Source organism: Carcharhinus amblyrhynchos, chromosome 9 (assembly GCF_965287045.1).
Source record: "Carcharhinus amblyrhynchos chromosome 9, sCarAmb.v2.hapA, whole genome shotgun sequence".
Lineage (NCBI taxonomy): Eukaryota > Metazoa > Chordata > Chondrichthyes > Carcharhiniformes > Carcharhinidae > Carcharhinus > Carcharhinus amblyrhynchos.
Genome location: NC_137332.1, coordinates 95,966,140 through 95,988,855, shown reverse-complemented (window position 1 = coordinate 95,988,855; position 22,716 = coordinate 95,966,140). Strand labels below are relative to the sequence as shown.

The 22,716-nt window shown below is 50.4% G+C and overlaps 1 protein-coding gene across 1 annotated transcript in view; it reads right to left on the bottom strand.

The window, feature by feature from the left end:
- LOC145348630 (uncharacterized) overlaps nt 1-16,800 on the bottom strand; it is a 52,732-nt gene extending 35,932 nt beyond the window's left edge. Inside the window, exons 1-6 of the mRNA XM_080196796.1 lie at nt 16,593-16,800; nt 13,780-14,043; nt 8,187-8,462; nt 5,685-5,960; nt 3,433-3,573; nt 1,541-1,570 (exon numbers count right to left, since the gene is read on the bottom strand). Of these exons, the coding sequence (XP_080052922.1) occupies nt 1,541-1,570; nt 3,433-3,573; nt 5,685-5,960; nt 8,187-8,462; nt 13,780-14,043; nt 16,593-16,644 (1,039 nt within the window). The 5' untranslated portion in view covers nt 16,645-16,800. The remainder of the gene's footprint in view (nt 1-1,540; nt 1,571-3,432; nt 3,574-5,684; nt 5,961-8,186; nt 8,463-13,779; nt 14,044-16,592) is intronic.
- Nucleotides 16,801-22,716: the final 5,916 nt, after the last annotated feature.

The following is a 22,716-nucleotide window of genomic DNA, read 5'->3' as shown; positions in this document are numbered from 1 at the left end:
TGTGACCCGCACTGCGTCATGTGACCAGCACTGAGCCCTGTGACCCGCACTGTGTCATGTGACCAGCACCGAGCCCTGTGACCAGCACTGCGTCATGTGACCAGCACCGAGCCCTGTGACCAGCACTGCGTCATGTGACCAGCATCGAGCCGTGACCAGCACCATGTCATGTGACCTGCATTGCATCATGTGACCAGCACCGAGCCACTGTGACCCACACCAGGCCCTGTGACCTGCAACATGTCATGTGACCTGCACTAAGCCCATGTGACCTGCACTGCATCATGTGATCAGCACTGTCTCATGTGACCTGCACCGAGCCACTGTGACCAACGCCACATCATGTTACCATTACCATGTCATTGTGACCAATGTTGTGCCATTGTGACCTGCATCCTGGCACGTGACCTACAGTGTCACGTGACCCGCACCACGTCATGTCACAGTGCCGTGTGATTCTGGTGTGAGGTTGCCCTGATTGTGGGAGTGGATTTGTGAATGGTCGCCCCGCTATGGCTGCCCTTTGTCCCATCACTCATCCCTCCACCCACCTCCCCAATGACTCCGCTCACCCAACTCAACAGTGAGCGATCTGGAATTCTAACACCTTAAACAGTGAGCTACTCACAGAAGCCCACACTCACTGCCTCTCGTTCCATCATTGCAGAGATTTCAGGAGAAAGGGGCTATTCACCAAGCAGGGAGGAGAGGGAGACTCTCAGTGCTGGACCAAGTGTTAACCTCATTGCTATCAGTAAACATGAAGCAACAGCTCCATTCTCCAGTGACCCCATCCCCTCTTACTGTCCATCAGCCAAATCCCCTCAAAGGCTGTCACACCCCTCCCATTTCTCAAGCGCCCCCACGGCCCCCACCTACCAATCCAGCTCATAAAATCTCTGCAGTGCCATTCGGCCCATTGGGTCTGCACCAGGTCTTTGACAGAGTAATTTATCCTGGCCCACCCCACTGCCCTAACCCATAACTTCACATATTTATCATGGCTAATCTAACTAACCACACATACTGGGACAACTTAGCACGGCCAATCCACCCAACCCTCACATCTTCGGCCTGTGGGAGAAAACTGGATCACCCGGAGGAAACGCACGCAAACACAGGGAGAAAGTGCAAACTCCACACAGACAGTCACCCAAGCCGGGAATCGAACCCGGAACCCTGGTGCTGTGAGGCAGCAGTGCTAACCACTGTGCCACCGTGCCGCCCCCACTTTCCACACCCTCAATCACAGTTCCCTCCCCTCCATCTTATCACCTCTCAGCTACCCTCACCTCCTCTCCCACCACAACACTCGTCTGACACTCCCCAATACCCTCACTTGATCCCCCTTCCCTCCTCTCCTCTCCTCCACTCCCCTCCTTTCCTCATTCACTCCTCCTGCCCCTGGACCTGACAGTGTCACGTGACATGCACCGCATCATTTTGGTTGACTCCGTGATCATTCTCAGCAGGCCATCAATTCTGGAATATTCCGCGCAAACATTTAGTCCATGTATCCCGGTATTCCCAATTTACTTACTTCCTGTCGTGGAGACATCACTCTCAGAACCTGAAGAGTAAATACACAAAGCTTCAGACACTGACAAATCATTGGGAATATATTATTCACTGAGAGAGTTTCCAAAACATTTTATCATCTGTGTACAGTCAGATTAATAGCTGGGTGTAAAATCTCAGGAATTATGACCGTCCGTCTCCAGTTACAACCGGAGAAATAATGGAAACAAAAGGGATGTGCTGCACTGTCAGAGGGTCAGTACTGAGGGAGTGCTGCACTGTCAGAGGGTCAGTACTGAGGGAGTGCTGCACTGTCAGAGGGTCAGTACTGAGGGAGTGCTGCACTGTCAGAGGATCAGTACTGAGGGAGTGCTGCACTGTCAGAGGGTCAGTACTGAGGGAGTGCTGCACTGTCAGAGGGTCAGTACTGAGGGAGTGCTGCACTGTCAGAGGGTCGGTGCTGAGGGAGTGCCGCACTGTCAGAGGGTCAGTGCTGAGGGGGCACCGCACTGTCAGAGGGTCAGTACTGAGGGAGTGCTGCACTGTCAGAGGGTCAGTACTGAGGGAGTGCCGCACTGTCAGTGGGTCAGTACTGAGGGAGTGCCGCACTGTCAGAGGGTCAGTACTGAGGGAGTGCTGCACTGTCAGAGGGTCAGTACTGAGGGAGTGCCGCACTGTCAGTGGGTCAGTACTGAGGGAGTGCCGCACTGTCAGAGGGTCAGTACTGAGGGAGTGCTGCACTGTCAGAGGGTCAGTGCTGAGGGAGTGCCGCACTGTCAGAGGGTCAGTGCTGAGGGAGTGCTGCACTGTCAGAGGGTCAGTACTGAGGGAGTGCTGCACTGTCAGAGGGTCAGTACTGAGGGAGTGCTGCACTGTCAGAGGGTCAGTGCTGAGGGAGTGCCGCACTGTCAGAGGGTCAGTGCTGAGGGAGTGCCGCACTGTCAGAGGGTCAGTACTGAGGGAGTGCTGCACTGTCAGAGGGTCAGTGCTGAGGGAGTGCCGCACTGTCAGAGGGTCAGTACTGAGGGAGTGCTGCACTGTCAGAGTGTCAGTACTGAGGGAGTACTGCACTGTCAGAGGGTCAGTGCTGAGGGAGTGCTGCACTGTCAGAGGGTCAGTGCTGAGGGAGTGCTGCACTGTCAGAGGGTCAGTGCTGAAGGAGTGCTGCACTGTCAGAGGCTCAGTGCTGAGGGAGTGCTGCACTGTCAGGGGGTCAGTACTGAGGGAGTGCTGCACTGTCAGAGGGTCGGTGCTGACAGTGTCGCCACGACAAGAGATGCTGTGTTTTAGTGACTCCATAGACAGTTTGTTTTGTTGGATGAATGGGGAAGACCTCCTGCAAGTAAGGGGAGGCTCGTGTTGCTGTTTATTGTGGGTAATGTTCACTTCTTAGCCATCTGAACTGTGACAGTTTATCACCTCCCTTGTTGACTGCTCTTACTGGGATGCTGCTGTGTGTGCTGTGTTTTATTACATCCCGAGTTCACCATAATGACATGCCCTGTAGCTTCTCGAGAGAGGACATGAGGGGATAATGAGTAAACCAAATGTAAACTTATCAAAATTCTAACAGTAGCTTCAGGAAGAATGTTCTCGATGGTGGGAGTGTCCAGAACCAGGGCTCATCGTTTGAGGGTAAGAGATAAACCTTTTAGGACTGAGGTAAAGAGAAATGTCTTCACCCAGAGAGTGGTGAATGTGTGGAATTCACTAACACAGGAAGTAGTTGAGGCCAAAACGATGTCTGATTTCAAGAATAAATTAGATATAGCTGTGGGGCAAAAGTGATCAAGGGATGTGGGACCGAGAGGATCAGGATATTGAATTTGATGAAAATGAATGGTGGATCAGCTTGACGGGCTGAATGGCCCACTCCTGCGTGTAGTTTCTATGTTTGTATGAATGTAATCTTACCACCAAAACCACAGCAGCAGGATCCCATTTTCTGTTTCCGGTAAAATTTCCGGTAAAAGACAAAAGCACCGACACTGCCAGCGAGCAGGATCACCACCACCACCACCACGCCAACAATCATACCGGTATGGTCACTCTGAACTGAATAAATAACAGTTAGGCTCAGCTCCCAATGCCCAGATTCCCGAGGGACCGCCCCGACTCGGCACCGCCCCGACCCCGAGCCGGCACCGCCCCGACCCCGAGCCGGCACCGCCCCGACCCCGACCCGCCCCGACCCCGAGCCGGCACCGCCCCGACCCCGACTCGGCACCGCCCCGACCCCGACCCGCCCCGACCCCGAGCCGGGACCGCCCCGACCCCGACCCGCCCCGACCCCGAGCCGGGACCGCCCCGACCCCGACCCGCCCCGACCCTGAGCCGGCACCGCCCCGACCCCGACTCGGCACCGCCCCGACCCCGACCCGCCCCGACCCCGACTCGGCACCGCCCCGACCCCGAGCCGGCACCGCCCCGACCCCGACCCGCCCCGACCCCGAGCCGGGACCGCCCCGACCCTGAGCCGGCACCGCCCCGACCCCGACCCGCCCCGACCCCGACTCGGCACCGCCCCGACCCCGAGCCGGCACCGCCCCGACCCCGACCCGCCCCGACCCCGAGCCGGGACCGCCCCGACCCCGAGCCGGCACCGCCCCGACCCCGAGCCGGGACCGCCCCGACCCCGAGCCGGCACCGCCCCGACCCCGAGCCGGGACCGCCCCGACCCCGAGCCGGCACCGCCCCGACCCCGACCCGCCCCGACCCCGAGCCGGGACCGCCCCGACCCCGAGCCGGCACCGCCCCGACCCCGACCCCGACCCGCCCCGACCCCGACTCGGCACCGCCCCGACCCCGACCCGCCCCGACCCCGAGCCGGGACCGCCCCGACCCCGAGCCGGCACCGCCCCGACCCCGAGCCGGGACCGCCCCGACCCCGAGCCGGGACCGCCCCGACCCCGAGCCGGCACCGCCCCGACCCCGAGCCGGGACCGCCCCGACCCCGAGCCGGCACCGCCCCGACCCCGAGCCGGCACCGCCCCGACCCCGAGCCGGCACCGCCCCGACCCCGAGCCGGGACCGCCCCGACCCCGAGCCGGCACCGCCCCGACCCCGAGCCGGGACCGCCCCGACCCCGAGCCGGGACCGCCCCGACCCCGACTCGGCACCGCCCCGACCCCGACCCGCCCCGACCCCGAGCCGGGACCGCCCCGACCCCGAGCCGGGACCGCCCCGACCCCGAGCCGGCACCGCCCCGACCCCGACCCGCCCCGACCCCGACTCGGCACCGCCCCGACCCCGACCCGCCCCGACCCCGAGCCGGGACCGCCCCGACCCCGAGCCGGGACCGCCCCGACCCCGAGCCGGCACCGCCCCGACCCCGACCCGCCCCGACCCCGAGCCGGGACCGCCCCGACCCCGACCCGCCCCGACCCCGACTCGGCACCGCCCCGACCCCGAGCCGGGACCGCCCCGACCCCGAGCCGGCACCGCCCCGACCCCGAGCCGGCACCGCCCCGACCCCGAGCCGGGACCGCCCCGACCCCGAGCCGGCACCGCCCCGACCCCGACTCGGCACCGCCCCGACCCGCCCCGACCCCTAACCAGGACTGCCCCGACCCCGAGCCGGCACCGCCCCAACCCTGACCCCGACCCGCCCCGACCCCTAACCAGGACTGCCCCGACCCCAAACCGGGACCGTCCCGACCCCGACCCCGAGCCGGGACCGCCCCGACCCCGAGCTGGGACCACCCTGACCCCGAGCTGGGACCGCCCCAACCCCGAGCCGGCACCGCCCCGACCCTGACCCCGACCCCGTCTCCAATCCGGAACCGCCCCGACCCCGACCCTGACCTGGAACCTCCCATATTTCCCTTTCCCTATTGCAGGTGATCCAAATTCCTTGTGCCTGTCAAATTCCCACTCACTCCCCCATCCTGACCATCCCGGCTCCCCATCTATTCCTTATTCAGCATCATTCCCATTCTGTTCCCTGATTATTCCCATTGCTCATCCCGAGTCGCTCTCATGCCTCCTCTCAGGGTAATTACATTCTTTTGGCCAGACTTTTCTTGCCCCTTGCCCTGGCATCCATCCCTCCTTCCCCTCCCCGGAATATTCTGGTGCTTTATCCCGGTTCATTCCCATTTCTGGAGCCAGGTGATCCGGCAGCGAGTTCCCGTTCCGCTCCCGGGTCGCTCATTCACATTCCTTACCCCAGGGTCTCTCCAATATCTCAGGCAGGCTGCTGTGTTGGACGTGGCACACGTGGCTACGGCGATCTCCGGCTTTGGTCTGGAAGTGTATCCTTATCTGGTGGGTGCCATCGTGGTTGGGTAGAATGCCAGTGCTTTGGGGACTATCCAGGGGCTCTCCATCTCTATACCAGCTCACATTGATGGCCCGTGGCTGAAAGCCAGTGACATGACAGTGGACATTGAGATTCTGGCCATCCGAGCTCTTTGTGTGATAGACGTGCACCTCTGGGACAACTGAGGAGACAGAGAGAGACCACACACTGTACTCGATCTGTTGGGCTGAGGTCGTCCAGATGGAAAGGGGGTATTGAGAAGGACAGTGGAATGAAAAGGATTGCACCGTGTTAGAGTTTCACCCACTGCCCTGGACTCCCAGTGAATCATTATCACAGTGCTCAGCCCTCCACAGGGGCCACTCCTTATTGCTCTCGTACGTGTTTGTCCCTGTGTATGGGGTGGTGCGCATGGCAGAGTGAGGGGGTGAACGGGGGAAGAGTGAGGTGACGAGGGTCACGTAAATTCAGGTCAGGGTGGGGGTTGTGTCTGGATGACGAGTGTGAGAATTGGGACACCCTGTCATTGGAGCTCTGTCCATGAATCAGCCTGTCTTTGTGTGGTCAGCAGAGAGTGCGGGTTACTGAATGCCCTGGGATAACACTGCACATTCTGCCCTATACCCTCCTCCTCCTCCTGCCCTCTATCCTAACCAGGTGCTGTGTTCTGTAACCTATGATATGCACCCTGTACTTTGTGCCCGCACTGTGCCCTGTGTGACTCTGCAGTGTGCCCCATATGTGCTCTGTGCCCCGTGCCATTTGTCCTCTGCTGTGTGCTCACTCTGCACCTACTCTGCTGTGTGCCCCATGCCCTGTGTACTCTGTGCCCTGCATACTTCACTGCTTGCTGTGTCCTCCATGCCCTGTGTACTGTGCTGTGTGCTGTCTTTGTCCCCATGCCCTGTGTACTCTGTTTGTTGTCCCTCTGCCCATTCTGTGTCCTGTGTATTCTGCTGTGTGTCCATTCTGTGTCCTGTGTACTCTGCTGCGTGCCCATTCTGTGCCCTGTGTACTCTGCTGCGTGCCCATTCTGTGCCCTGTGTACTCTGCTGCGTGCCCATTCTGTGTCCTGTGTACTCTGCTGTGTGCCCATTCTGTGTCCTGTGTACTCTGCTGCGTGCCCATTCTGTGCCCTGTGTACTCTGCTGCGTGCCCATTCTGTGCCCTGTGTACTCTGCTGCGTGCCCATTCTGTGCCCTGTGTACTCTGCTGCGTGCCCATTCTGTGCCCTGTGTACTCTGCTGCGTGCCCATTCTGTGTCCTGTGTACTCTGCTGTGTGCCCATTCTGTGTTCTGTGTACTCTGCTGTGTGCCCATTCTGTGTCCTCTGCTGTGTGCCCATTCTGTGCCCTGTGTACTCTGCTGTGTGCCCATTCTGTGCCCTGTGTACCCTGCTGTGTACCCGCTTTGTGCCCTGTGTACTCTGCTTTGTGCCCATTCTGTGCCCTGTGAACTCTGCTGTGTGTCCATTCTGTGGCCTGTGTACTCTGCTGTGTGCCCATTCTGTGTCCTGTGTACTCTGCTGTGTGCCCATTCTGTGTCCTGTGTACTCTGCTGTGTGCCCATTCTGTGCCCTGTGTACTCTGCTGTGTGCCCACTGTGTCCTGTGTACTCTGCTGTGTGCCCATTCTGTGTCCTGTGTACTCTGCTGTGTGCCCATTCTGTGCCCTGTGTACTCTGCTGTATGTCCATTCTGTGCCCTGTGTACTCTGCTGTGTACCCGCTTTGTGCCCTGTGTACTCTGCTTTGTGCCCATTCTGTGCCATGTGTACTGTGCTGTGTGTCCATTCTGTGCCCTGTGTACTCTGCTGTGTGCCCATTCTGTGTCCTGTGTACTTTGTGTGCCAGCTCTGTGCCATGTGTACTCTGCTGTGTGTCCATTCTGTGCCCTGTGTACTCTGCTATGTGCCCATTCTGTGCCATGTGTACTCTGTGTGCCAGCTCTGTGCCATGTGTACTCTGCTGTGTGCCAGCTCTGTGCCATGTGTACTCTGCTGTGTACCCGCTTTGTGCCCTGTGTACTCTGCTGTGTGCCCTGTGTACTCTGCTATGTACCCGCTTTGTGCCCTGTGTACTCTTTGTGCCCATTCTGTGCCCTGTGTACTCTGCTGTGTGTCCATTCTGTGGCCTGTGTATTCTGCTGTGTGCCAGCTCTGTGCCCGATGTACTCTGCTGTGTGCCAGCTCTGTGCCATGTGTATTCTGCTGTGTGTCCATTCTGTGCCCTGTGTACTCTGCTGTGTGCGTGCTCTGTGCCCTTACAGTGGAATTTCTCCTGGTCAGGAGATGTTTGCACTGTAACTGGATGGGTGGAATGTGCTTGTCAATGGGTGAATATTTGCGTGTGTGACCCTCTCGGGTTTAATGGATGCTGTGAGTGAGTCAGGATGGAAATTCAGGCATACCTTTGCCACTAAGGGCCCCATTTCCATATCCCAGGTAGGTGTTCAGCCAATCGACACAGATCTTCTTGGTGTACTGTTTCTTGTACGTGTTGTCAGCCTTGTTCTGGTTCCACGTGTTCTGTGTGGACTGGGCAAAACGTGAGGCTGCAACCCAGGTAGCGTGCTCCAGATCAAAGCTGATGAACTCACGTCCATTGAAGGCATATTGACGAACTCCGCTCACAGTCCCATCATCCCCCACCTCACAGCCTGAGGTATACTGCAGGAAGTTCAGAGCTAAAGATAGGCCAGAAAAACAATAATCAGCACCAACCTTTCAAAAACAAGAGACTGCAGACTATCCACTCACTCTATATTACACACTCCCTAACACAAGTTAGACACACTCACTAACATGATTGTCTTCACTATTACACACTCCCTGTGAACCTGAGTAAAGCTCTAACACGAGCATGTTCACTATTACACACTCACTGTGAACCTGGGTCACTTTCAAACACGAGGGTGTTCACTATTACAGACGCTGTGAACTTGGCTCACTCTCTAAAAGGAGTGTGTTCACCATGACACACCCTTGGTGAATCTGGGTCACTCTCTAACATGAGTGTGTTCACTATTGCTGCCTCTGTGAACCTGAGTATATCTATCACATGAGTGTGTTCACTATTACATGCTCCCTCTGAACCTGGCTCACTCACTAACATGAGTGCGTTCACTATTACACTCTCTCTATGAACCTGGGTCACTCTCTGACATGAGTGTGTTCACTATTGCACATTCCCTGTGAACTTGGGTCACTCTTTAACTAGAGTGTGTTCACTATTGCAGCCTCTGTGAACCTGAGTAAATCTCTAGCATGACTGTGTTCACTATTACACACCCCTGGTGAATCTGGGTCACTCCCTAACTAGAGTGTGTTCACTATTATAGCCTCTGTGAAACTGAGTAAAGCTCTAACATGGGTGTGTTCACTATTACACACACTGTGAACCTGGATCATTCTCTAACCTGAGTACATTCATTATTACACATTCCCTCTGAACCTGGTTCACTTTCTAACAAGAGTGTGTTCACTATTACACACTCGGTAAACCTGGGTAAATCTCTAACCTGTGTATGTTCTCTATTACACACTCTCTGGGTAAATCTCTAACACAAATGTGTTCACTATTACACACACATTGTGAGCATGGGTCACTCTCTAACATGAGTGTGTCCACTATTACACACACCATGAACCTGGGTAACTCTCTAACATGGATGTTTTCACTATTACACACACACCCCAGTGAACCTGGATAACTCTCTAACATGAGTGTGTTCACTATTACACACTGTCTTGAACCTGGGTCACTGCTGTCAGAGGAGTGTGTTCACTATTACACATTCCTGTGTTCGTGGGTAACCCTCTAACATGAATGTGTTCTCTACGACAACACCGAGTATGTTCACGATTACAAACTCCCTGTTAACCTGGGTGACTCTCTAACACAGGTGAGTTCACTATACACACTCTCTTTGAAACTAGCTCACTCTCTAACATGAGTATGTTCACTATTACACACTCCATGTGAACCTGAATCATTCTCTAACATGAGTGTGTTCACTCTTACACACTCCCTATGAACCTGGGTCACTCTCTAACACGAGTGTGTTCACTATTACACACTCTGTGAACCTGAGTCATTCTCTAACACTAGCGTGTTTCACTATTACACACTCCCTGTTAACCTGGATTACTCTCTAACACGTGTGTTCACTATTACACACTCCCTATGAACCTGGGTCATTCTCTAACATGAGTATGTTCACTGTTACGCAGTCTCTGTGAATCTGAGTCGCTCTCTTACATGAGGTGCTAGTGAGTTGAGGAACAGAGAGAGAGTGTAGATTAACATGTGGCTGCAGGGATGCTGTAGGAGAGAGGGTTTCATTTACTTGGATAATTGGAGCACATTTTGGGGAAGGTGGGACCTTACAAACAGGACGGTTTGCACCTAAACCAGAGGGGCACTAATATCCTGGGAGGGAAATTTGCGTCAGCTCTTCAGGAGGGTTTAAACTAATTTGTCAGGGGGTTGGGAAAATGAGGTGTAGTCCAAAAGCCAGTGTTGAGGGTCACGAGGTACTGAGGAAGGTCTCAAGGTCGCAGGAGTGTATAGACAGACGGGATGGTGGGTTGAAGTGTATCTACTTCAATGCAAGGAGCATCAGGAATAAGGTAGGTGAACTTGGGAGCATGGATTGGTACTTGGGACTGTGATGTTGTGGCCATTACAGAGACTGGTTAGAACAGGGACAGGAGTGGTTGTTGGCAGTTCCAGGGTATAGATGTTTCAGTAAGACTAGGAAAGGCGGTAAAAGAAGGGGAGGAGTAGCATTGTTAATCAAGGATAGTTTAACGGCTGCAGAAAGGCATTTCGAGGGCGATCTGCCTACTGAGATAATATGGACTGAAGTTAGAAATAGGAAAGGATTGATCATGTTGTTAGGAGTTTTCTCTAGGCCCCTAAATAGTAATAGAGATGTGGAGGAGGAAATGGCAAAGCAGATCATGGATAGGTGTGGAGGTCACAGGGTAGTTATCATGGGTGGCTTTATCTTTCCAAAGATTGTTTGGAACCTTTATAGGTCGAATAGTTTGGATGGGACACTTTTTGTACAGTGTGTGCAGGAGAGTTTCCTGACACAATATGTGGATAAGCCGACAAGAGATAGGGCCACATTGAGCTTGGTACTGGGTAATGAACCGGGCCAAGTGTTAGATTTGTTTGCGGAGAGCACTTTGGAGATAGTGACCATAATTCGGTGTCTTTCATTATTGCAATGGAGAGGGATAGGGTCACACGACAGGGCAAGGTTTATAACTGGGGCAGGGGTAATTATGACACAATTAGGCTAGAATTAGGGAGCATAAGATGGGAGCAGAAACTGTCAGGTATGGGCACAAATGAAAAGTGGAGCTTTTTCAAGAAACAAATACTGCATGTCCTTGATAGGTATGTCCCTGGCAGGCAGGGAGGAAATGGCCAAGTGAGGGAACCATGGTTCACATGGGAGGTTGAATTTCTTGCTAAGAGGAAAAAGGAAGCATATGTAAGGATGAAAAAACAAGGTTCAGTTGAGTCGCTTGAGAGTTACAAGGTAGCTAGAAATTAGTTAAAAGGCTTAGGAGAGCTAGAAGGGAGCATGAGAAGTCCTTGGCGAGTGGGATAAAAGGTAACCCCAAGGCTTTTTACTCTTATGTGAGAAATAAAAGAATGACCAGGATGAGGTTAGGGCCAGTCAAGGATAGTAGTGGGAACTTGTGCATGGAGTCAGAAGAGATAGATGAGGTGTTGAAATGAATACTTTTCTTCAATGTTCACTAAGGAGAGGGGCCATGTTTTTGAGGATGAGTATGTGATACAGGCTGATAGGATGGAGGAGGTAGATGTTCTGAGGGAAGATATATTAGCAATTTTGAAAAATCTGAGGGTCGATAAGTCCCCTGGCCAGATAGGATACATCCTAGGCTACTTCGGGAGGCAAGGGATAAGACTGTAGAGCCTTTAACTTTGATCTTTGGGTCCTCACTGTCCACAGGGATAGTGCCAGAGGACTGGAGAGTGGCAAATGTTGTTCCTCTCTTCAAGAAAGGAAATAGGAATGGCCCTGGTAATTATAGGTCAGTTAGTCTTACTTCAATGGTCAGTAAGTTAATGGAATGGGTCCTGAAAGATAGGATGTATGACCATTTGGAAAGATGCAGTTTAATCTGGGATAGTCAGCCCCGTTTCGTGAGGGTAAGTCCTGCCTCACAAATTTGATTGAATTCTTTGAGGAGGTAACTATGTGTGGACGAAGGTCAAGCAGTTGATGTCGTATACATGGATTTTAGTAAGGCCTTTGATAAGGTTCCCCATGGTAGGCTCAAGAGGGAGATAAGGATGTCTGGGATAGAAGGAAATTTGGCCGATTGGATAAGTAACTGGCTGTCTCATAGAAGACAGAGGGTGGTGATGGAAGGAAAATTTTCAGACTGGAGCCAGTTACCAGCGGTGTACCACAGGGTCAGTGCTGTGTCCTCTGCTTTTTGTGATTTTTATCAATGACTTGGAAGAGGGGGCTGAAGGGTGGGTTAGTAAATTTGCTGACGACACCAAGATTGGTGGAGTAGTGGGTGAGATGGAGGGCTCTTGCAAACTGCAAAGAGACATTGATAGGATGCAGAGCTGGGCCGAAAAGCGGCAGATGCAGTTTAACCCTGATAAGTGTGAGGTGATTCATTTTGATAGGACAAACTTGAATGCGGATTACAGGGTCAACAGCAGGGTTCTGAGGAACGTGGAGGAACAGAGAGATCTTGGGGTTCATATCCACAGATCTCTGAAGGTTGCCACTCAAGTGGATAAAGCCGTAAAAAAGGCTTATAGTGCGTTAGCGTTTATTAACACAAGGTTTGAGTTTAAGAGCCGTGGGGTAATGCTGCAACCAGACTGGACATTGGTGAGACCACATTTGGAATATTGTGTTCAGTTCTGGTCACCTCACTATAAGAAGCATGTGGAAGCATTGCAGAGAGTGCAGAGGAGATTTACCAGGATGCTGCCTGGTTTGCAGGGTAGGTCTTATGAGGAAAGGTTGAGGGAGCTGGGGGCTCTTTAGAGCAGAGGAGGATGAGAGGTTTATAAGATGATGAGGGGTATAGATAGAGTGGACGTGCAGAGACTATTTCCTCAGGTGGATGTAGCTGTTACTAAGGGGCATAACTATAAGGTTCATGGTAGGAGATATAGGAGAGATGTCCAAGGTAGATTCTTCACTCAGAGAGTGGTTGGGGTGTGGAATGGACTGCCTGCTGTGATAGTGGAGTCGGACACTTTAGGAACTTTCAAACAGTTACTGGATAGGCACATGGAGCACACCAGAATTACTGGGAATGGGATAGCTTGATCTTGGGTTTGGACATATCCTGGCACAACATCGAGGGCCGAAGGGCCTATACTGTGCTGTACTGTTCTATGTTCTATGAATGTGTTCACTATTATACACTCCCTGTAAACCTGGGTCACTCTCTAACATGACTGTGTTCACTATTGCAGCCTCTGTGAACCTGAGTAAATCTCTAATATGACTGTGTTCACTACTATACACTCCCTTTGAAGCTGGGTCACTCTCTAACACAACTGTGTTCACCATTACACACTCCTTGTGAACCTGGGTAACTTTCTAACATGAGGATGTTCACTATTACACACTCCCTGTGAACCTGGCTCATTCACTAACATCAGTATGTTCACTATTACACACTCTGTGAATCTGGATCACTCGCTAACATGAGTCTGTTCACTATTACACACTCCCTGTAAACCTGAGTAAGTCTCTAACATGAATGTGTTCACTATTACGCACTCCTTGTGAACCTGGGTCACTCTCTAACATGAATGTGTTCACTATTACACACTCTCTGTGAACCTGGCCACTCTCTAACACGAGCATATTCACTATTACAAACTCCCTATGAACCTGGGTCATTCTCTAACATGAATGTGTTCACGATTACACACTCCCTGTGAACCTGGCTCACTCTCAATCACAAATGTACACTTACCTTTGTCATCACTGCCTGTTCTCTTAGTTGCGATGCGAACATTGGCCATCGACAGCTTCTCTCGATCCATCAGCCTCTGTGTCTCTTCAGCCCAATAACCTTCCTCCACTGATGTGTTCATCCATGGTTGCCGTGCTATGTCTGTCTTGCCATTGCTGTCATAGTAAGTGATCGGTACGCCATCAAGCACTCCAACATGAATGAACTGCGGCAGGCCACCACTGTTCAACATCGAGGTGTAGTAATATCTCAACGAGTGGCTATCTGTCTCGGCAAATACATTCACCGCATTCAGAAGGACGTTCACACACAGACTGTACCACATCCCTCTCCCCCACCCACCGTCACACTCCCAAGACCACCATCACCACTCCCCACCCCCCCGCACCACCCCACCAATCAGCTCTATCTGAACACGAGAAATAACGCTGGAGGAAATCAGTGCTAACTTATTCAAAACGAGTCAAACACAAATCAACAACAGCAATCCAGGCTCAGATGAAAAACTGTGCATCGACTGACTGAGATTAAAAACAACTGGGGGGGGGGCGGGGGTGGCAGTGATGCACTGTCAGAGGGTCAGTACTGAGGGGGTGCCGCACTGTCAGAGGGTCAGTGCTGAGGCAGTGCTGCACTGTCAGAGAGTCAGTACTGAGGGAGTACTGCACTGTCAGAGGGTCGGTGCTGAGGCAGTGCTGCACTGTCAGAGGGTCGGTGCTGAGGGAGTGCTGCACTGTCAGAGGGTCGGTGCTGAGGGAGTGCTGCACTGTCAGAGGGTCGGTGCTGAGGCAGTGCTGCACTGTCAGAGGGTCAGTACTGAGGGAGTGCCGCACTGTCAGAGGGTCAGTGCTGAGGCACTGCTGCACTGTCAGAGGGTCAGTACTGAGGGAGTGCTGCACTGTCAGAGGGTCAGTGCTGAGGGAGTGCTGCACTGTCAGAGGGTCAGTACTGAGGGAGTGCTGCACTGTCAGAGGGTCGGTGCTGAGGCAGTGCTGCACTGTCAGAGGGTCAGTACTGAGGGAGTGCTGCACTGTCAGAGGGTCAGTACTGAGGGAGTGCTGCACTGTCAGAGGGTCAGTACTGAGGGAGTGCTGCACTGTCAGAGGGTCGGTGCTGACGGAGTGCTGCACTGTCAGAGGGTCGGTGCTGAGGCAGTGCTGCACTGTCAGAGGGTCAGTACTGAGGGAGTGCTGCACTGTCAGAGGGTCAGTGCTGAGGGAGTGCTGCACTGTCAGAGGGTCGGTGCTGAGGGAGTGTTGCACTGTCAGAGGATCAATGCTGAGGGAGTGCTGCATTGTCAGAGGGTCAGTACTGAGGAAGAGCTGCACTGTCAGAGGGTCGGTGCTGAGGGACAGCTGCACTGTCAGAGGGTCAGTGCTGAGGGAGTGCTGCATTGTCAGAGGGTCAGTACTGAGGGAGAGCTGCACTGTCAGAGGGTCGGTGCTGAGGCAGTGCTGCACTGTCAGAGGGTCAGTACTGAGGGAGAGCTGCATTGTCAGAGGGTCAGTGCTGAGGGAGTGCTGCATTGTCAGAGGGTCAGTGTTAGGGAACACTGTTGGAAATGCTGCATTTTCTGCTCTCTCAGGTGGGTTTATATGATTCTATTTGAAAGACAAGCAGATAGTTTATGTACATTTCTCTGGGTTCGTGTTGATCACTGAACCAACATAAGCAAAACAGATTACCTGGTCAATGTGAAGGACTGTCTTTGGGATCTTGCTGTACATGAATTGCCTGCTGTCTTTTCCAAATCGGCCTGGTGACTAGACTTACAAACAATACTTAATTGTCTATATGGAGGCCGTGGGGCATCCCAGGTTGATAAACCTTCCTCTACCTGTTGTTCTTTAGTGGCCTCACAGCTCCCTCCAGCCACTCCCTTACTCTATACCTGCTTCCACACACCTCTCTATATCTGTGTTGAACTATGTCCTGAATCTTTACACTGTCACGCCCCACATTTGGACTTTGGCTGTCGGCAGAAGTGAAGCTGTTGCCCTTTATGGGAATGTTTTGGTCTTGTCCTGTACTAAATTCTCCTTTAAACAGCTCTCACTTTTCTCTGTAGGTCTGTTCCTGACAGCCGGACCTAGGTTAACAGGCTCAGCTTCATTCTCAGTCCAGGGAAGTCTCAGCCTTTCTTCAACTTAATTCCCCACCTCGAGCTAAACATCAAACTCTACCATGCGATGTTCACTGTTTGGGAGTTGTTTCCTTTGCTGTCCTGATTTATATTAATTATTGTTTATTTCCTTGTTACTAAATCCAGTACAACCTGTTCCCTTGCCACTTTATAAAACATATTGAAAACTACCCAGTAAGCATGATAGAACATCACCATCGTCACAGCTATTGCTTCCGTCAATTGATGTGAAAATTAACATTGTCCATTGGAATCATTTTCTATTTGCTCCCAGCTTCTCTGATCTCAGTTTTAGTCTGTGTCCCCCCAGCTCTCATCTCCCCCACGAGGGGAAACATCCTTTCAGCATCCATCTTGTCAACTCTCCTCAGAATCTTCTCTGTTTCAATAAGATCACCTCTCATTCTCCCAAACTCCAATGGATACAAACCTGACCTTTTCCTCATAGGACAATCCCTTCATTCCAGGAACCAGCCCTTCATGTGTCTACATGTCCTCGACACTAAATCCCATCAGTCTTCCACACTGTGCTGACTTCAATGGTATCAAATATCAGGCTGGCTGTATAACAGTGTCTGAGCAAACATCACCCATTTCAAACTCTCCCCAAAAGATTCAAATTCACCCCAGAGAGAGAGAGTGAGAATGGAAGAGGGAATTCTGTACTTACCGGGAGAGACCCAGGAAAAACACAGGGAGATGGAGAAAAGGATCAGCAACATTCTGGGAATCCACTGTCCCAATTCCAATCAGTGACTGGGAATTAAACACTCTGAGGATGAAACAACTTTATAAACTGGGGGAAAACATGAAATAAAAACCCAAAACCTTATCCAAACTCCATTTTCCCGTCTGTATCGAGCATTTCCTTCTTGCAGAACCAGAGGATGTCTGATTGGTTTGTCTCAGAAAATTAACCAATGAATGAGATAAACAGCCAGCCTGTCACTAGTTACCAGGAAGATCAAACTCAGACTGGTTCAGATTCAGGCTGATAAAAATCTAATCTTTACCCAGTGCCTTTCACAAAGTGAAACCTCCCCAAGGACAGCTTTATAAAACAAAGATTGACCCAGAGACACACACAGCTCAGTGCACAAAAACTGTCTCCAAATTCCAGGGTTAAAGGAGTGTTTTAAAGAGAGGCTGCAGAGAGGTGTAGGGAGGGGATTACAGAGTGAAGGACTGAGGTTACTGAAGGCACAGTTCCCAGTGTGGGGGAGATTCTAATCCCTGATACTGGAGATGTCAGAATGAGAGGAACACAGAGATCTCACAGAGTTTGTGAAACCGGAGGGGATTACAGAAATAGGAAGGGGTGAGGGATGGAGAGATTTCAATTTTAAAATTCTCAAGATCCACTGCAACAACTCACCAAGGTTGCTGTTCCGTTAAGTGTTCGAGATATAGATTCTTTGGGGCTTGTCAACTCCCAAAGTAACCAGTAGCTTGTTAAACCATTTCTCTGTCTTTACAGCTTCAATGTATATCTGAGAATCTCTGCATGAGGCTAAAATTCCTCCCCACTCCAGAGCCACAGCAATGTGGTTGACCTTTAACTGCCCTCGGACAACAAGGGATGGGCAATAAATGCTCCCAGCCAGCGATATCCACCTCCCACGAGTGAATAAAAAACAGATTAAAGATGTGCAGGTTAGGTGGATTGGCCGTGCTAATTTGCTCCTTAGTGTCCCAAGACGTGTAGGTTAGGGGTAGTAGTGGGGTAAGTGTATGGGCATAGGGCAGGGGCTGAGCCTGGGCCTGAGTAAGGTGCTCTGTCGGTGCATACTCAATGGGCCAAATGGTCTCCGACTGCTCTGTAGGGATTCTATGATTCTGTGAAAATCCAGGGCAGAGGAAATGCTGGCTTTATTTCAAAGGGAATGGAAAATAAAAATAGGGAAAGCTTGCTAAAACTGCACAAGTCACGAATTAGACCACTTCTGGCCTGAAACTGAAAATTGTGAACAGTTTTAGTCCCCTTATCTAAGAAAAGATATACTGGCATTGGAGGCAGTCCAGAGAAGGTTCACGAGGTTCAGCTCAGGTGTTGAGGGATTTTCTTACGAGGAGAGGTTGAGTAGGTTAGGCCTGTACTCATTGGAGTTCAGAAGAATGAGAGGTGACCTTATTGAGGCATAGAGGATTCTCAGGGGGTTTGACAGGGTAGATGCTGAGAGATTGTTTCCCCTTGTTGGAGAGTCTAGGGTCAGTGGGCAAAATCTCAGAGTAAGGTGTTTAAGCCATGATATGTTGATATGCACGATCATCTTGGAGGAAAGGCTATCCCCAGGCAAGGTGCATTGGGGAGACCATGCAGACGCTATGACAACGGATGCATGGACAAACACCAGGCAAGACTGTTCTCTTCTTGTTGGGGAACACTTCAGCGGTCACAGGCATTCAGCCTCTGATCTTTGGGTAAGCGTTCTCCAAGACAGCCTTCAAAACACACAACGCAAAATCACTGAGCAGAAACCAATAGCCAAGTTCCGCACATATGAGGACGGCCTCAACCGGGATCTTGGGTTCATGTCACACTAACTGTAACCCCCATGACTTGCCTGGGCTTGCAAAATCTCACTAACTGTCCTGGCTGGAGACAATACACATCTTTGTAACCTGTGCTTAACCCTCTCTCCACTCAGATTGTCTGTACCTTTAAGACTTGATTACCTGTAAAGACTCACATTCCAACCATTATTTTGTAAATTGAGTTTGTGTCTTTATATGCCCTGTTTGTGAACAGAGCTCCCACTGACATGATGAAGGAGCAGTGCTCTAAAAGTTTGTGGCTTGTGCTACCAAGTAAACCTGTTGGACTTTAACTTGGTGTTGTGAGACTTCTTACTGTGCTCACCCATTTAAGACAGAGATGAGGAGGAGTTTCTTCTCTCAGTGCGTAGTGTCTCTGCGATTCTTTACGGCAGAGAGCTGTAGAGGCTGGGTCATCAGTATGTTCAAGGCTGAGATAGACAGATTGTTAATGAGCTAGGGAATGGAGGGTTATGGGGATAAGGTGGGAAAGTGGAGCTGAGGATTATCACATCAGGATCTATCATGATCTCATTGAATGGTGGAGGTGACCCGATGGGCTGAATGGACTCCACTTGATCCTATATCTTCTGGATATATAGGTTGCTTGACTGGGAACTTACAGGTCAGTGAGCACAGGGGTACCCAGGAACACAGAGCTCAGTGTGAGGGTTCATGGTGTGAGCTGTAAGAGTCTGAGGGATAGTGACAGGATGGATGTGGAGAGGATGTATCCTCTTGTGGGAGAATCTAGAAATCAGGGTCAGTGTTTAAAATAAGGGGGCTCCTGTTTAAGACAGAGATGAGGAGAAATGTTTTCTTTCAAAGGGTCACAATGCTCTGGATCTCTTTTCCTCCAAAGACAGTGGAAGCTTTGAATATTTTTAAGGCAGAGTTAGATAGATTCTTCATTCTATCATTCAAACTGAACAATCTCACATTTTCCCACACTGAATTCCATTTGGCAATTTTTCTGTCCACTCTCCTAACCTGCCAATGTCTCTCTGTAAACTATTTATTATTTCCTTACAACCTACCTTCTCTCTCATCTTTGTATCATCCACAAATTGGCCACAGTACACCCTGTTCCTGCAAATCATTCATATATGTTGTGATGATCTGTGGTCCCAGCACTGATCACTGTGGCACTGCCCTGGTTACTGCCCTCCAACCTGAGAAAGATCCCTTTATAGCTACTCGCTGCTTCCTGTTAATTAGCCAATCCTCTATCCATGCCACAATATTACCTCCAACACCATGAGCTCCAATGTTGTATAGGAGCCTTTTCCATGGCACCTTATCAAATGCCTTTTGAAAATCTAAATGTATAACATTTACTGGTTCCCCTCTATTTACTCTGGCTGGTACCTCCTCAAAGAATTCCAGTAAATTTGTCAGATATTATTTCCTCTTTAGAAAACCATGCTAAATGTGTTTGATCAGATGCTGACTTTCCAAATGCACTACTATTCTCGCCTCAATAATATTTTCCAACAAGCAAAGCTAGACTAACTGGTCTGTAGTTTCCTATATTTCACCTCTTTCCCTTTTTGAACACGAGCACCACATTGACATGTTTCTAATCCTTTGGCACAGTTTCAGAATGCAAGGATATTTGGAAGCTGCCAACTAATGCATCCATGATCTCTGTAGTTCCCTCCTTTAAGATCCTGGAGTGCAAGCCATTGGGTTCAGGGGACGTTCTGCCTTCCATTTTCATCCTTCGGGAAAAAGACACAGAAGTTTGAGGTCATGTACCAAATGACTCAAGAACAGCTTCTTCCCTGCTGCTGTCAGAGTTTTGAATGGACTTACCTTGCATTAAGTTGATCTTTCTCTGCATCCTAGCTATGACTATAACACTACATTCTGCACTCTCTCACTTCCTTCTCAAAGTATTTTTCACTGTATGTCAATACATGTGACAATAATAAATAAAATAAAATAAAATTAAAATGATCATCCCCTTATTCCACAACTCTGCCCTCTGGTTCTACGCCCTCTCATGAATGGAAACATCCTCTCAACATTTACCCTGTCTAACCCCTAAGAATCGGAAATGTTTCAGTCATTTCACTCTCATTCCTCTGAACCCTGAGTACAGATCCAACCCGTTTAACCTGTCCTCATATGGCAGTCTCTCCGTACCCAGCATCATCCCAGTAAATCTCCTCTGTACTGCCTCCAATGACAGTATACATTTCCTTAAATAATGGATCAAAATCTGTACACAGTATCATAATTGTGGCCTCATTAGTAACTTGTACAGTTGCAGCAACACTTCTTCACTTTTATGCTCCAGCTGTCTTGAAATAATAGCCAACATTCCGTTTACCATTCCTATTACCTTCTGTATCTGTTGGGTACAGGTACAGCTTTTGGGTTTCATGAACAAGGACCCCCCTGAGTCCCTTTGTGCTGCAGCTTTCTGCAGTCTCTCTCCATTTAAATAATAATCTGCCTTCTCATTCCTTCATTCAAAGTGAACATGCTCACATTTCTCCACATTGAATTCCAATTGCCAGTTTGCTGCCCTTTCACCTAACCTGTCAATATATTTGAATCACAGAATGCCCACAGTGCAGAAGGAGGCCATTCAGTCCATTTAAGACTGCACCAACAACGATCCTTTGCCATTTTATATGTCCACTGATTGGCAGGAGAGTATACAAAAGGGGCCTATCTGTGGGATGGGAGAGAGGGCAGCAGAGATAGGCACAGAGAGTCCAACGCAAACTGGAAGAACAGCATCTAATCTTCTAACTTAAGCATCTAATTAGGAATTTTGCAACATTCCGGACTGAACATTGAGTTCAACAGCTTCATAAAGTCATAGAGATTTACAGCATGCAAATACGCCCTTCGGCCCAACTTGTCCATGCTGCCACTTTTTACTTAAACCCCTAAGTTAGTTCCAATTGCCTGTGTTTGGTCCAGATCCCTCTATACCCATTTTACCCATGTAAATGTCTAAAAGGTAAAATTGTACTTGCCTCTACTACTACCTCTGGCAGCTTGTTCCAGACACTCACCACTCTGTGTGAAAAAATTGCCCCTCTGGGACCTTTTGTATCTCTCCCCTTTCACCTTACACCTGTGTTCTCTAGTTTTAGACTTCTGTACCTTTGGGAAAAGATATTGACTATGCCCCTCATTACTTGTGGACCTCTATAAGATCACTCCTCAGCCTCCTCTGCTGCAGAGAAAAAAACCCCACTCTATGCAGCCTCTCCTTATAACTCAAACCATCAAGTCCTGGTAGCATCCCAGTAATTTGCTTCTGCACTCTTTCTAGTTTAATAACATCCTTTTTATAATAGGTTGATCAGAACTGTACACAGTATTCCAAGTGTGGCCTTACCAATGTCTTGTACAACTTCAACAAGACATTCCAGCTCCTGTACTCAATGTTCTGACAGATGAAACCAAGCATGTTGAATGCCTTCTTCATCACTCTGTCTACCTGTGACTCCAATTTCAAGGAGCTTTGAACACGTACTCCTAGATCTTTTTGATCTATAACTCTCCCCAGTGCCCTAGCATTAACTGAGTAAGTCCTGTTCTGCTTCAATCTACCAAAATGCATTTATCTAAACTAAACCCACCTGCCATTCATCAGCCCACTGACCCAATTGATCAAGATCCCATTGCAATCATAGATAACCTTCTTCACTGTCCACTATGCCACCAGTCTTGGCGTCATCTGAAAACTTACTAACAATGCCTCCTATATTCCCATCCAAATCATTCATATAAAAGACAAATAATAATGAATCCAGCACCGATCACTGAGGCACATCACTGGTCACAGGTCTCCAGTTTGAAAAGCAACCCTCTACAACCACCCTCTGGCTTCTGTCATCAAGTCAATTTTGTATCCATTTAGCTACCTCACCCTAGATCCCGTGAGATTTAATCTTATACAACAACCTACCATACTTGTCAAAGATTTTGCTAAAATCCATGTAGACAACATCAACAACACTGCCCTCATCTACCTTCTTGATTACCTTTTCAAAAAACTCTATCAAATTTGTGAGACATGATTTTCTACCCACAAAGCCTTGCTGACTGTCCCTAATCAGTCCTTGCCTCTCCAAATGCCTGTACATGCTGTCTCTCAAAATACCTTCTAACAGCTTACCCATGACAGATGTGAGGCTCACCAGCCTGTAGTTCCCAGGCTTTTCCCTGCAGCCCTTCTTAAACAAAAGCACAACATTTGCCACCCTCCAATCTTCAGGCACCTCACCTGTGAC